The following is a 16157-nucleotide window of genomic DNA, read 5'->3' on the forward strand; positions in this document are numbered from 1 at the left end:
AGTTTTAAATCAGTTCTCTTAAAATTCATTTCAGTTCAGATCTTATGATTTCAATAATTCTGCTTCTTATTTCAGTTCCTAATTCTGCTTCTTATTTCAGTTCCTAATTAATAGTTAATATTTCACTCCTATTAAGATTTTTTGGAAATTTTGAACAAGATATTAACTTATTAAGTATCATTATCAAAATTTCAAGGCAACTTTATTAAAGCAATTTCTTAATATAATATAATACAAAATAAATAAGCAAACAATTTTAAAACCGTCATTTAATAATAGAATTGAGACTTTTTTTGAGACTGTAAGAAAATAAATGCTTGAATTTCAATCACATATTCTTGTTTTGTTTCGTAAAAACTCTTATCTCTAATGATGTTTATTTTCGAATACAGCACCCAACAGTTAAAATTCCACAAATAGAAAAAAACATTTCCACACACGCCAGTGATGTTTTGTCTACAAATCTTAACCAACAATCACAATCTTACTACATTGCTTTTGTTTTGTTTCCAAAAGAGCAAGCCATTACCTGGCAGTGCGTCATTACACTTAATGTTGTCCAAATATCTTGACAAATGACCTAAAACAGTGACATTGTCTAGGTTATTAATAATTCCGTTATTTAAAAGGATTTTATTCTACAAGAACTTAAAGCTCTTCATGGAAGCAGATTCACATTCAAATCCATTTGACTCTGCAACTGCTTGTAATTCTGTCACAATCCCCACAAACAATTGTTTAGATAACTAAAATAATTGAAAAATAAAAAGTTTGGAGGTCTGGGGCCATATTCTTATCTCTCCGTTAAACTTAACGGAGCTTTTGTCTGAAATTTCATTACAATATTTCAGATAAATCATAAGTACCGTATAACAATACAATAACTAAACAGTAAATTAAAAAGGTAATAAAAAAATTGTTTAATGTTTAATTTATGCTTTTTATTTTAGGGTCTGGATCATTTGATTCTACTTTGTTATATCAATGTCAAATGAAGAACGACAAAGACAAGTAAATATTATTTTTCTAAAGCAACAGGAAAATCTTATGAAAAGAAAAATGATCCTTTAGCAAACGGACGTGGATTAAACATAGCTGAGTCAGGCTGCAGAATTTAAACCTTCGACATAGATCTCCAAGAGTATTCGCTGTCTAAGTCTTTTTGATAGGATGTTCTTGCAGATCGCATTCCAAGATGAGTATAGATGGTAGAAACTCAAGTATATCCGCTTGTACTGTGAAGAGTTCTAAAAGTGAGGAAATTTTTTGAAGCAAAGCCCATTCACTTGCTTTGAATGTGTCAATTACTGAATTTAAGAAAACCATCTGAAAATAAAGTTTTCTTATAACAATTATAATAACTGATAATAATTGTTGTCGTTTTTATTGTTAGTTATTCAGCATTCAAATCACTCTCATATTGCCTGGATTTTTGTTTTTCCAATATTTCGGAGAAATATAAATATAAGATGTATAATCATTATCATCAAGTTTATGCATTAAAAATTGTTTTTTTGCATCTTTAATGTAAATTTTGTGTCTTTTTATGTATTCTCTGATTATACATTACCAAGTTACTGGAATTTTTTCAGGGAAGAGTTATGCCATGTGCGCCCACATTATTCTAGTGATGTGCCGGGCATCTGGTTTGGACTTGGGGACCCGGTAATTCTGGTGTTTTCCCAGGTATCCGGAATCAGCATTTTTTTTGCAGTACCTGGCACCGGGTATCTTAAAAGAAACTTTAAATAAACATTTACCTAAAATGCTGTAACTATGTTTAAGTGTTACTTTGAATTGTGTTGAAATATTATTAACAGGATTGCTTTTAGTTTTAACTTTAACCAAACTTCTTGATATAAGTCAAAGAGTGTTGTTGAGTCAATAACCACGAAGCCCTATTTACACAATATAGGCGTGTCTATATTGAGTTAATAGGGCTTTCACTTAAAAATTTTTTTTTTTTTCATTTTATTCACACTACAGTCGAGGTCTACTCTTTTTTTTCTCTTTTTATTTGCAATTCTCTGTCTTTCTTAATCTTTTATTTTCTGTAGCATAACTTTTGATTAATTAGCTCATATAGGCTATTATTTAGCAATAAATTACCAAAAAAATATAAACTATATATAATACCACATAGGGATGCGGAGTCCCAAAAGGACTCCAGCTTTATAACTTTATTTTTTTCATGGTCTCTGGTGTCCAGAAGCTCCAAACATGTTGGTTGATTAATGATCTACTATAAGAAAAAAGTTATGATATTCAATGACTTGAAAGTTATGATATTTAATAAGTCCTGGAGCCCCGGAGTCCTTGCCATTATTATACCTAAGGACTCCAGGTTCAAAAATTGATTGTTCTTCTGACCTTTAAGTCTTGATTTTTTCCCAATTAGTAGCCCATTTGCTTTTTTATATTTTTAAAGCTCCTGGATACCAAAAACTTGAAAGAAGTAATCTTCTTTCAAGTCTTTATTTCTGTAGGCTTAGGCTTCTTTTTAGAGATATTTTAGGCTTCTTTTTAGAGATACTTTAGGCATCTTTTTAGAGATACTTTAATTTTGCAAAGTTTTTGCAAATTGAATTAATTTTGCAAAGTTTTTGAGGGCTTTCTCATAAAAATTGTTTATATTGCTGCATAAGATTTTTCATTAGTTTTCTGTTCTGATTCACTCCTAACAAGACTGCAAGCATCCACTTTTAAGTTAGGAGTTACTAGAAAAGAGGAATAAAGTTATAGAGCAAGGAAATGGTTGACAGAAGACTTGAAAAGTTGAAGGTTGTATAAATCAGGAAAACATGAAGGGAGAGAGTTCCAAAGAGTTAAAAAGTGGGAGAAAAAGCTAGACAAAAGTTTTGAAAGCATGCAGATACTTTAAATACATTAAAATATACATTACGATACATTAAATATATTAAAATATATTAAATATACATTCAAGAATGAGACTTTGCTGAATGACGAGTCCAACAAGAATGCATTTTAGTTGATGGAACTAGAAATGATAACTACTTTGAGCAGCATCCATGATAGTATTTATAGAAAAGAGAAAGAGATGCAACTTTACGACGATGGGAAAGAGGCTTGGCTTTTTAAACTTTACAATGATGGGAAAGAGGCTCGATTTATAAACAAAGTTGGACCTACGAAAGCAAGTCCAACTATGTTTATAATGCGTTTTTGGACCTTGTCTATAAAAGAGAAAGAGCATGAATAGAAGAACCAGTCCAAGTATGACAACAGTATACCATACAGGGGTGAATAAGATGATCAAGCATGATAAAGTTAAGCAACCTTAGCGGATGCTAATTTAGCAATTGATTGTGCATACGGTTTTCATGAAAGGTCAGAAGTAAACGATAAATCAAGAATGCACAAAGAAGAATACTCAGTGAGAGAGTTGCCATTCATTACTATAGAAATTCCAACAGTACTGCAATAGTTTTTGCACTAAATAACTAAGTTTGGTTTGAGTTAAAATTTACAAGCCACTATGAGCCACAATCTGTTACAGAAGTCAGATCAGATTCAAGATTGGCTGTCTGTTCTAAGCGATCAAAAAGTGAAGACTTTTTGTCAAGACAGGAGGAAAAAGTTAAGTCATCAGAAAAAAGAGCTTAAGATGCAACGTTTTTTAGGAAGATCATTAATGTATATAAGAAACAAAACAGACCCAAGGATAGAACTTTGAGGTACTCCAGAAGTTACTGGAAATAAAGAAGAGTGTTGGTCTTCGAGGATGATTAATAAAGTGGTTAGAAAGAAGCAATTTGATAATCTCTAAAACTTTACTTGATAATACGATAAATTCTTTCAATCACAGCAGTTAGCAAGTCAGCAGTAGTGCAAGAGGATCAAAAACTGTATTCACTGTCTGAGAGTAAGTTATTTAACTCAAGATGGGATGTGAGAAATTTGATCAAAGACTCAAAGACAATAATGATAAGACGATAATTAGAGGTCAGAACGCTCACCTGAGTTTTTGACAATTGGAACAACAGATGCTATTTTCAAGCAGGCAGGAAAACAAAACTCAGCCAAGCACTAATTAAATAGTTTAGAGAGAATTGAAGAGAGTTCTGGAAAACACTTTTGCAAGACTATGACAGGAATAATGTCTGGACCACAAGCCATAGAAGAGTTTCATTGAGATATGACTTTAGCAACGGAAGCTGAATGTCTAATGGGTTAACCTGTTTAACTGGAGTGGAATGAAGAAAATGGCCTTAAGATTGAAGAGGCAAACTAGAAGAAAAGTTCTATGCAAATAGTTATGCCTTATCCTAGGGAGAGGTAATAAGATCAGTCCAATGAATGAGAGATGGAATGTTATACCTCCCCTTGTCAACAACACTGTAGAAAATTTTCCAAAACTCTTTAGAGCCTAACTTCTGAAACAAGATACAAGATTTAGTGAATTGAGAATAATGGAGTTAAGTATCAGACAGCACCTTTTTACATCCATTTCTTGCAATAATAAATAGAGAAACATTTGATCTCTAGAAACTTGTTCTTATAAAAAAGATGAAAAAAAATATTATGATTAGATATACCAGCTGCACTAGAAGCAGAAAACCATGGAGTAGAATGAGGCTTGATATGGAACCAAAAAGAGGGAATAAAAACATCCATTCCAGCCTTAATTTAGGTTATGTAGTAGGCACATTAATCAGCAGAGGGAGAAGATATTAAACCAAAGACTGTCACGAAAAAAAATATGAAAAGAATCCCAGTAAGCTTATGGTAGTAGTAAGATGTGCTTGTAATGATGAGCATTAAAGTCACCAATAACAACAATATTGGCAGAGGGGTAAAAAGAGAGAACAGGTCAATTCGATCAGAAATTACATTTAAAAGAGTGCAGTCCTGGGAATAAGAAGAATGATAAAGAACAAAGAGAAAGGTGATAGAGTGAAGAGGTGCTAAACGGAAGTACATAAAAGAATGGTCAAAAGATTTGAACCTTGAAATTGAGGCACATGTATACCCCTAAATCAAGCATTTAGAGTATTTCTTGATCAAAGGATAGTACCCATCAACACTGAGATCTGAAGAAGGAATACAAGAATTTAAATTAGTGTTAATAAGAAAAGGCTTGTTCTGTGATTTTTGCAAGAGGTAAGATTCAACTGACAAAAAAATGCTTCAGAGACCATGAATATTTGTAAAAAAAACACCTCAAAAACAGTTAGGTGGCAGGGATAGCCATAAATGTTTAACATTTTGGGTTACTTTTGGCATAATTTAAGTTTAACTCTTTTGGCATGATTTAAGTTTAACTGCATAGCTCATTGATTAGGAGGATGTGCTCTATGAATGAGTCAAGAGAACATGACTCATTCATAGAGCACATCCTCCTAAGCAATGAGCTATGCAGTTGTCTCAGTCCTGTTAATTAACCCTAAATCATAACATAGGGCTCCTTATATGGCCTCAATTTAGGTTTACATCTATGGCAGCCTAATAGATGAAGTGGGGGTTCGAGGCTGGTTAGCAGGCTGGTAAAGTCTTTGCCTAGGAGGCCTAAATAAATCAACTTTATACTTTAATATTCTCTGGTTTATCTTTTATTTATTTTATTCGTTTAATTTCATTTTTCTAGCGCATTTTTAAAACCTGCAAACTTATCAAAACATATGTAAAGCCATAGCCAAGTTGCCAAAATAAAACTTTATATTCGTGGTCAGATAAGCCATGCAACCACCTTTTAATAGTTTCTTATATATATCTATATCTATATATATATATATATATATATATATATATATATATATATATATATATATTAATAAAAACACAAATTAATAAAAACACAACTAAAACTTTCTTTGACAGGCTGTTTCATCTTCTGTAGGTTCATCAGGAGGAATGTCTATGCATTAAAAAATTCAAATTATAGAAAAAATATTTCAAAAGGAAATATTATAATTAATTAAATAAAAACTGTAGCTATTTTTTCAACAAGGAAGTTAAACTAGATTAAATCAAAAAAATAATTATGAAAAGAATTATTTAGAATTAGGATAATTTTATTCTGGTCATTTGTTTTTATAATTTTTTTAAAAAGTACTTATTATTTGTTGTGATTCCTAGTGTTTATATTATTGTTTTTGAACTACTTGTATTATGTATATATTTAAACTCTATTTTTACTGGGTTCATCACAATTTATTCAACAATATATATATATATATATATATATATATATATATATATATATATATATATATATATATATATATATATATATATATATATATATATATATATATATATATATATATATATCAATGTCAAAGATCTTAAAACCAACGAGGCTCGGTATTGACCATAATGTACCATCTACTTTGAAAGAATGGAAGCATTGGAAACGAACATTTGAGAATTTCATAGAGGATTGTGGAGTAGACGCTCCAGATAAATTTCGCTACATCATTAATTTTGTATTATCCAATGTTTATGATTACATTGAAGAGTGCGATAGAGCATCATTGAAACCCTGGAAAACTTTTATATAAAAACCTAAAGAAAATATATAAAAACCTAATGAAATTTTTGCAAGGCATCAATTACTTATAAGACATCAAACATCAGGTGAATCTCTTGAAGACTCTCTTCAGGAACTACGCAAACTTAGCAAAAACTGTCCTCTCAATATTGTGAACAATATCGAGAGGAACAAATAGGAGACGCTTTTATTACTGGAATAACTTCAAATTACATTCACCAACGCCTTCTTGAAAATTCAACATTGAATTTACAATCAGCATTTAACCAAGCTTGCCATCTTGACATTGCTTAGAGGAACTCTGAGTCTTTTATACAGAACCCTCATCATCAACCAGTACAAATATTGTTGCTACTATAAAGTTAACAGAAGAATCTTCAGCAGCACTAAATGCAATGCCTATTCATCCACAAACAAATTGTATTTATTATGGTAATCAACCTCACAACCAACTTAATCAAACCTCTGCTCGGAAAAATTATCCGGCTCAAAATGTTACGTTTTAAATGTGGAAAAAAAGGGCGTTTTTCTAAAGTTTGTCTTGGCCAGCCAATCAATAAGACCCACAGTGTTACAGCTGCAGTGCATAAACCAAGTTTGTGTACTGTTTCAAGTGGTTGCCCTCTCAGGACAACCACTTGAGGTTGTCCTGAGAGGAGGCTCAGGACAACCTCAAGTGGTTGTCCTGAGAGGAGTAAGTTCTTAGATTTAACATTTGTTAAATCTAAGAACTTACCTTTTTCCACGGAAGAGGTCAAGAAAGTTTGTTCTAACTGCCATATTTGTTTACAATTAAAACCAAAGTTTTATCGATCTACAAATGTCAGTAAGTTAATCAAATCGATACGTCCAATGGATCGTCTAAGTATGGATTTTAAAGGACCATTGTCATCTAATTCTAGAAATAAGTATTTATTAACAGTTATTGATGAATATTCTCAGTATCCATTTGCTATCCCGTGTCCAGATATCAGTTTAACAACCGTTGTGAAATGTTTAGACCAAATATTCTCTTTTTGTGGTTTTCCGTTTTACATTCATTCTGACAGAGGCTCATCATTCATATCTAATGAACTAAAATCTTACCTGACTCAGAAAGGAATTGCAACAAGTAATTCTACTCCATATCATCCAATCAGTAATGGACAAGTTGAGAGATATAATGGTTTGATATGGAGAAATATTTGTTTGGCACTAAAAAGCCACAACCTAGATGTGAAAATTGGGAAATTGTTCTATCCAATGCCCTCCACTCACTTTGTTCGTTATTATCAACTGCAACTAATTGTACACCCATGTAAAGGTTCTTAAGATCATGGTAAAAAAAAAAAATTAAATGTTTCAGATTTAAAGTAAAAAACGCAATTAGTACGCACGACAAGGAAATGAATTAAGTTAATGAATTAAAAATTAAGATCAATTTTTTAATGTGAAAAAACGTGTCATCATTAACAAGCAAGATCATTCATTCAAAAGTTGAAAAAAAAATTATTTTTAATTTTTAATTGACGTCAATTATTCTCGAATTAAAATTGTTCAATAAATTGTTTAATAAATTATTTCATTAATTTATTTTTGTTATTCAAAAAATCTTTATTTACATTCTTGCTGTTTATCTTAAGTTAGGAAAGTTACAAATGAAATTTGCATATTAATAAATATTATAATTTAAAATAAGTTAATAACGTTTTTATATTAAAAGATTAATTAATAATTTCGGTAAAATAAGTTAGCTGGTAAAGTAAACCGAAAAACATGCAATGAAACGTATTATATATTTTATATTTGCGTAAAATATAAACGAAGATAATTAAATAATATTATAATATTATTAATTATTAACAATATTTACAATAATTGCAAAAAAAAAATTTTTTTTTAATTTACAAATACAAAATTTACGTAGATATTTAATGTATATCTGTAAATTGAAAAAAAAAAAAAAAAAAGTTAGTTTTTGTATTTAAATATATTTTTTTACTTAAATACCTAATGTACTAGATATTTAAACATGCCGATTAAATTTAGTTGATACCCTCATTTTAAAATACTATAGCGTCTGTATGATATTTTGATTCTTTTTTTTTTTAAATCTTTTTAAAATCCCAATCGCTTGTCCAAATTCGAATAAGATTTTCAATAAACACGATTTTTAGGTAAAATGAACATCATAGATTAAAAATAAGATCTCTTCCGATCGTTTATTGGTGCTTGTTCTTGATTGCAAGTTCTTTTTTGATCGGAATTCTTGTATTTTTTGTAAAAATTGATAGAAATATTGTATTTTGACAACTATATAATGCTAATATAGGTCAGAAACGATTAGAACTAGGATCTATAGAAAATAAAGGCACTTTTTCAAAAGATTTATAATTTAGTTAACGCCGATGAGCGAAAGTAATCTAAAGACTCCGAAATGGTATTCTTTAAATTCATTATTATGGGTAGTAAAAAGGATTAGAAAATTATATAAAAAAGAGAAAAGTTTCTTCAAATATTAAAAAAACCTGAAGCAAAAAAAAATATAACATCTAAAGCTTTTGTTTGGACATAATACGCTTATAAAATCATGCTAATTTCAAATAAATTAATAAAGTTCGAATAATTTGTAAATCGCCTTAACTACACCGAGTATTTAAATTAAAGTAGCATTATATTTGACGGAAATTGGCGAGCCAACCAAGTTTTTCAATTAAAGTTATTAAAATTTCGGAAACTTTAATTTAACTTTCATTTAAAAGCTATTGATTTAAATAAGTTTTTTAACTTTTGAATGTATCTATGATAAAAATTGTAATATAAAATATGATGAACAATAATACGATTACCTATGTAAGAAAGTTAAGAAAATTTTTTTAAGTATTTTTAAATTTTTAGTTTTAAAATGCTAAAGTATTTAAAAACTGAAACATTCAAAATCTTTCCATATAATTAGGGTTGCCAACGTCTGGATTTTACGAAAATTAAAATTTTACAGATTTTAAAAACCTGTAATAATTTTTTTTCAGTGTTTTCCTTCGTAAAAGCCGTAAAATTCTGGCATTCCTACGTATAACGTATAGTGTTTTTTATCGACTGTCGTTAATTAAAAAGTTGTTTTAGCAAGTTAAAAAGTTACAAGAGGATCTTGGAAATCGTCAAAAATGTTTTGTTAAAAATTAAATACTATTTAGCATTTTTTTTACATTTATAATTTAAAAATAAAAATAAAAATAACAGAAGACAATATATGTAACTACTCGTTTAAACCTTTTACAACTGTATTTAAAAGCGATGTACGCAATTAAAATAGATCAAAGTTTCAATGAATAAATTTATTAATTCATTCATTAAAAAAATTGCAAACAATTGTCTTTTTTTCTTGTTTTCTCTCTACAATTTTAAACAAAGGAGATAAGCGATTTAAAAATGAAAACTGACGAAGATTGCTCAAAATGAAACAAGTTGAATAATTAGAATTAAACATTTATAAAATATAGAAATATTCCTGAAAAAAAAATAGAAAAATATTCCTATGAATAACCCAGCAAAAATAGAAAATTTTTATTGAAACTTAATTGTTTCTAAAAAATTGTATCTACTTTTTTAAATGTCAGAATGTAATGACCTTTTTCTTTTTTTTTTCTTGGCGGCACCTAAATTTCCAATTTCGCTAAAACGCTGTATGAATTTTTTTCCTGGCTAACACCCTGTATACATATATATATATATATATATATATATATATATATATATATATATATATATATATATATATATATATATATATATATATATATATTTATATAAGGAGAAATAAAATAACTATGATATTGATTTCATTTTAGTAATAGTTTTTTTAGTTGCACTGAAATGCAATCATACTATAAAAACATCAGAGAAACAATTATCCGAAACGGTTGTTGTTCAGATATTTATTTATCAAGCATCGTAATGTTTTCTAGAAAAATTGTTAAAAAGAACAATCAATCAAATTTTATTTTACTATTAATTGGCATATGTTTAATTGATTTTTTATTGAAACAATAATTTTATAAAATTTTATTTGTTACATCTCTTCTTTGTAAATTTTTTTTTCTAATTTGAGATTTACACTTTAAAATTACGCTGAAATAGCTCCAAGCGAGAGAGCAATCAAGTATAAGAAAAAGCGTTTAGAATTAAAACTTGAATGAATGAGTTTATTATTTTAAAATTATTTTTGTGTTATGTAATTTAAATTTAAACGATTTAATTTTTATATTATTTACAAATAAAAAGATTTTGTTATTAAACATACATTTTTGCTTTGATCAAGTCATATTTTACATATTAAGTTAAAAAAACAACTATAAAATATATAATAAACTTTCCTGTTTAAAAATAACAATTGTAAAAATACCTTTATGCTAGTGTAAACTGACTTATGGTAGAAATTTTTTATCTATTTATAACTTAAATAACGTATAAATAAAATATTACAATATAAAACACAAAATGTTAAACTCACTTGAAAAATACTCAACCAAGTCTTCCCTTCCAATTTCTTTCAGTAATTCGACAAATTTATCATAGTTGTTTACCCCTAATACACCATGGTATTCTAATGCTCGAATTAAATAAATAGGTTCTTTAATATTTTCAAGAATACCATCGCCAATATCAGAACAAATATATTTAAGAGCATTAACATTTTCAGCCAAAAGTTTATTTGCAACCTTCAGCAAAGTGTCTTTATGTTTTTTATCATCCATTTTGTCAAAATAATTGCTAAATATAAAACTTTTAAAATTATTATATAATATTATGTATTATTACATTTTTAAACAAATTCAATTAAATAAATAAATTTTGATTAATAGGTCCATAAATGAAATGACTCGTTACAATTATCAATTCTTAACAACTTCTTGGTTCTTTTATATCTACTTCTTCGCGTAATACAATCTTTCTTAACTATTTTATAACCACTTTTTTATGTGATCTTTCTAGCTCTCTTACAGCTAACCTTGCCACTTTCTCACATAACCTAACTGAACAACAGCATGTTGGCAATAGGCTGTTGTTTGCAAACAACAGCCTATTGCCAACACTACAATACTATTGCAAATCAATTTTTAAATTCTTTAATTTAAATATTCTTTAAGGACTTTCTCTTATTTTCCGCAATGTTACTAAGGAGGTTTAATAACAGGAGACGGCATAGTTTATATTTTGTATAAAACGTGCTGAAGCCACTTTTGAAATTCAGTCACCATCTTGGTTAACCCAAAACATTGTTATGTTTTGCGCGCAACTTTATATTTTATTAGAAGTTTTCGCTGAAATCAAATGAAAACATTGCAACAAATGATTAAATAATTAGGTAGTTATGATTTCTAGATTATATTTTTCTACAAAGAATTGTTTTCTAACTGATTATTTGTTTGCAAATAATCAGTTAGAAAATGCAAATGTCAAGTACATTCTTTGAGGGAAATAACAAAGCCCCTTTTGTTTTCAAGTTTATTAATGCATGTTGCTCATATTGATATTTGTATTTAGGGCTGAAAAACATGTTTCACAATGCAGCGAATTTCCCAGCTTAAATACAACAAACCCTGCAATATGCCGTGATCTGTAACAGAGTTTTCTTGTGGTTCAATAATCCTATTTCTGCTAGTAGAGTTATTCAAAACACTAACAGAAGGAACATCAATATTTTCATTGCCTATGTATTTACTAGAAACTGTCAAAATAGGTACAATTTGCGAAGGCAAACAGTTTCCACGAACAACATCTTGAATATCACTATGCACAAGCAATTTTCTATAGGCTCCAATAAACTGTTTTGCTATATATGACATAATATATCTGTTTATAAACTATATAGCCTACACTCAATATAAATCATATAAAACTGAAAGAGATAGGTATGTACAATAAAAATTTTAATATGTATATTTTAATATATATATATATATATATATATATATATATATATATATATATATATAAAAAAAAATATACAATTATATATGTATTCTATAAAATAGAGTGCTCAATGTTCTTAACAGAAGAGAGCAATAATAAATTATTAAAAATCACTTATTAATTTCAATTTTTTTACACAATGTTTAGTCAATAAAGACTCTTGAGAAAATCAATTTTCTGAATTTTATTGACAAAACATTGTGTAAAAAAATAGAAATTAATAAGTGATTTCTAATAATTTATATATATTTATATATATATATATATATATATATATATATATATATATATATATATATATATATATATATATATATAGAATAAATCTTTGTCTATTTCTGTCAAATCAATCTGTTGACAGTTTATATCTTGTGTTAGTAAATGATCATAGCATAGACATACAATTGCTTATGTATTTTTTTTTTTTACCCAAAAGTGTTGCCCTTTGACTCAAGTCAAGCTTGTTGTCACAGGTTGGTATCTTTATTTTAAAACAAGAATTTGTGCAATTGAAAAAAGTTAGTATTACATCCACTGGAGACTTCAAGAAGTTTCACATCAATGGGATGAAGAAATACATATGCAATATTGATTGAAAAACTACTGCTTGAAAAACTTTAAAAAGAGAAACCTTTTTATATGAAAAATATTTCCACAGGCTGTGGAAACATTTCAGAGATTATTTCGAAAACATTTGAAATAATCTCTGTAATGAAATTATTTCTGAAATGTTTTAAAAGAGTTATTTCTGAAATGCTGTTATTAATATAAGTTGAAATAAAAAATTATCAATGTTTTAAGATCTTATGTTTTTGACATCAAAATAAATTAATAATTAACACAGTTTTGTAAAAGTGTTTGGACAAAAATGTTCTGGTAATTAAGTACTAAAGTTTAGTAAAGATACATATAGTTATTAAATTATTGTTGTTGCTGACATAAAAACTGTTTTTCATTGTACGTTGAATTATATTAAACTCATTCTTAAATTCAAATTCGTACTATCTTTTTATAATCAACAAAATTGTAACATATTTCAATTTTTTTGTCTTTATAACTCAATAAGCCGCCAAGAAAAAACCGAAACTTAAAATCAAAACAGAAGAAAGTGTAAAGTATGCGCATGCGTAAATTTTCAGTCGCAGAAGCAATTTATAATCGTTTAGAGAGGCTGAATTTTCAGCCGCAGAAGAAGACGCAAGCATATACATTAGGGTGGAGTGAATTTTATTTTTTTTTACAATTCATTTAGCTTGGGTGTGCAAAAGTTGTCTATTCATTTCAGAAATACTCTGGAAAAATATCAATGCTCTAGGAAATTTTCTTGAGGTGCCTCCAGACCTTTAAAATTTTAATGGGTCCCTAATATTATTTAAAAAAAAGTTTTTCAAAAGTATGTCATGTTGGGTCTCAAAAGAATAAAAATTTAAAAAAAAATTTAAAAAAAAAAAAATAATTTTTTAAAAAATTGTTATTTCATAGGTTATTGCAGAAAAAATGACCTTTTAAACTAAAAATGAAAAAAGTTTATTTATAAAATAGTTGTTATTTTTGAAATTTTTATAAAATTTTGCTTCTTTTGAGACCCAACATGACATACTTTTAAAAAACTTTTTTTTATATAATATTAGGGACCCATTAAAATTTTAAAGGTCTGGAGGCACCTCAAGAAAATTTCCTAGAGCATTGATATTTTTCCAGAGTATTTCTGAAATGAATAGACAACTTTTGCACACCCAGGCTAAATAAATTGTAAAAAAAAATAAAATTCACTCCACCCTAATATACATATATATATATATATATATATATATATATATATATATATATATATATATATATATATATATATATATATATATATATATATATATATATATATATATATATATATATATATATATATATATATATTTAAACAACTTTAAAAAGTATTCTACACAATAGAGTGCTCAATGTTCTTAAAAGAACAGAGCAATTTATATTAGTAGTAGAAAATCACTTAACAAAAATTTTTTCCATTTAACACTGTGTTTCATCAACAAAGATTCATCAGAAATGGATGATCAAATTAATAAAACTTCAATTTATACCAAAATTAAATTACAGGAAGTTGCAAATGTCTTAACTACTGTAAATTTTCACACATTTGTGGAATTTGCTGACACTATTATAAAAAGAATTCTTTAGAAATGATTACTTATGCTATTTTTTTTAAATGTTTTTTTAAAAAGGGTAGTTAATGTAAATATTATTTGAACTCATTTATTTTTATAGTTTTTTAGGAGAAACTTATTTTCGTGCCTACATTTAGAAATTAATTCCGATCTTTTGTTTAATAAGCATTCTTGATTTGCATGTGTAATTATTTCAAATTTTTCTTGTAGGCATAGTATGCATTTTTTGGAAATATTGTTATATGCAGGCGCTGTTTTAAGGATAGACCAATTCAGTATAAAATCATCAATATTTGTTTCTTTTAATTCCCATATATATTTTGACAGCATGGTGTCTTTTGAATACTTTTTATTCTTGAAAGATTGCTTATGATTGGCAAAACGTTTTTTCCATTCACCCTCTGTTATGCCAATATATTGTTTATCAGGTACATTCTTAGAGGAAACAACACATTTATATACCACATTTTTTGATAAACAACTTCCACTCATTGGACAATTGATTTTTTGTTTACAATTACAATTTTCTGTAGTTTTTTCATTTAGGATTTCTTTTTTGTTTAACAAAGCCTTATTGTGACCTTTTATAATTCTTTCCATATTTTTTGTGCAACTGTAGCTAACTTTAATTGTATTTCGATTAAAAATTTTATGTAGTTTATTAGATCGCGGGAAATGCTTATCAACCAATTTTAAAAACACTTTTCCTATGTTAGTAGAAACATTTTTGCTATATGGGGGGTTGAACCAAATTACATTTCTAGTTCTATTTCGTTTTTTTGTATTCTTTTTTTCAGGGTCAAATTTTAGTTCAAAATTTTCAAAACCACTTTTTTTTAGGGCATCTTCAAATATTCGTTTAGAGGAATTGAATACATTTTCATTTTAGGAGTTTTGGTTTAGTCTGTTATTAATTGAAATCGGGATTTGTTTTAGAACTTGGGGTGGATGGTTGGAGTTAATGTTAATATATAATAGTTCATCGTTTGGTTTTTTGAAAGGCTTATATGAATTTTCAGAGAGGTTAAATGTGACATCAAGAAAATTCACAATTTCTAAATTTATGTTTATTTCGATTTGAAAGCCAATATTTTTAAAAATTTTTATAATATCTTTTCTAATTTTGTCAAGCTGTGGACCAGATTTTCTACGCATTACTATTAAACCATCGTCGCGATAAAGGCCTAAATCTTTTATATTGATTATTTTACTTAACAAATCTAAAATATATAGTCCAACAAATTCACAAATTTCTGCTCCGTCATAACTGCCCATTGTTACATCAAAGCAGTCATGTATGTTTTTCTTTTTCCAAGTTTCCTTATTAAAATAAAGTAAGGTTTTTCTACAATGTTTTATTATACGGATTGTGTCATCAGGAATAGCTGTGTGGCTTTTTGCAAATTCAATAGTCTTATCTAAAATATCTGCGGTTATTGAGGGGTAAAAATCATTAATGTCAAATTGAATAAATGTGCAGTCATTTTTATTTTCGATTATGGAGAACCAATTTATAA

General features: G+C 27.6%; 1 protein-coding gene across 2 annotated transcripts in view; it reads right to left on the reverse strand.

Moving 5' to 3' along the window:
- The window catches only part of LOC136085742 (uncharacterized), an 81123-nt gene extending 69854 nt beyond the window's left edge, over window positions 1-11269 (reverse strand). The window contains exon 1 of one of the 2 annotated variants that reach the window (XM_065807111.1): window positions 11001-11269. In XM_065807111.1, coding sequence (XP_065663183.1) covers window positions 11001-11244 — 244 coding nt within the window. In that variant the 5' untranslated portion in view covers window positions 11245-11269. Of the gene's footprint in view, window positions 1-10984 lie in introns of both variants that reach the window. The other variant, XM_065807112.1, reaches the window with a different exon arrangement.
- Window positions 11270-16157: the final 4888 nt, after the last annotated feature.

The sequence above is a fragment of the Hydra vulgaris genome, chromosome 10 (assembly GCF_038396675.1).
Source record: "Hydra vulgaris chromosome 10, alternate assembly HydraT2T_AEP".
Lineage (NCBI taxonomy): Eukaryota > Metazoa > Cnidaria > Hydrozoa > Anthoathecata > Hydridae > Hydra > Hydra vulgaris.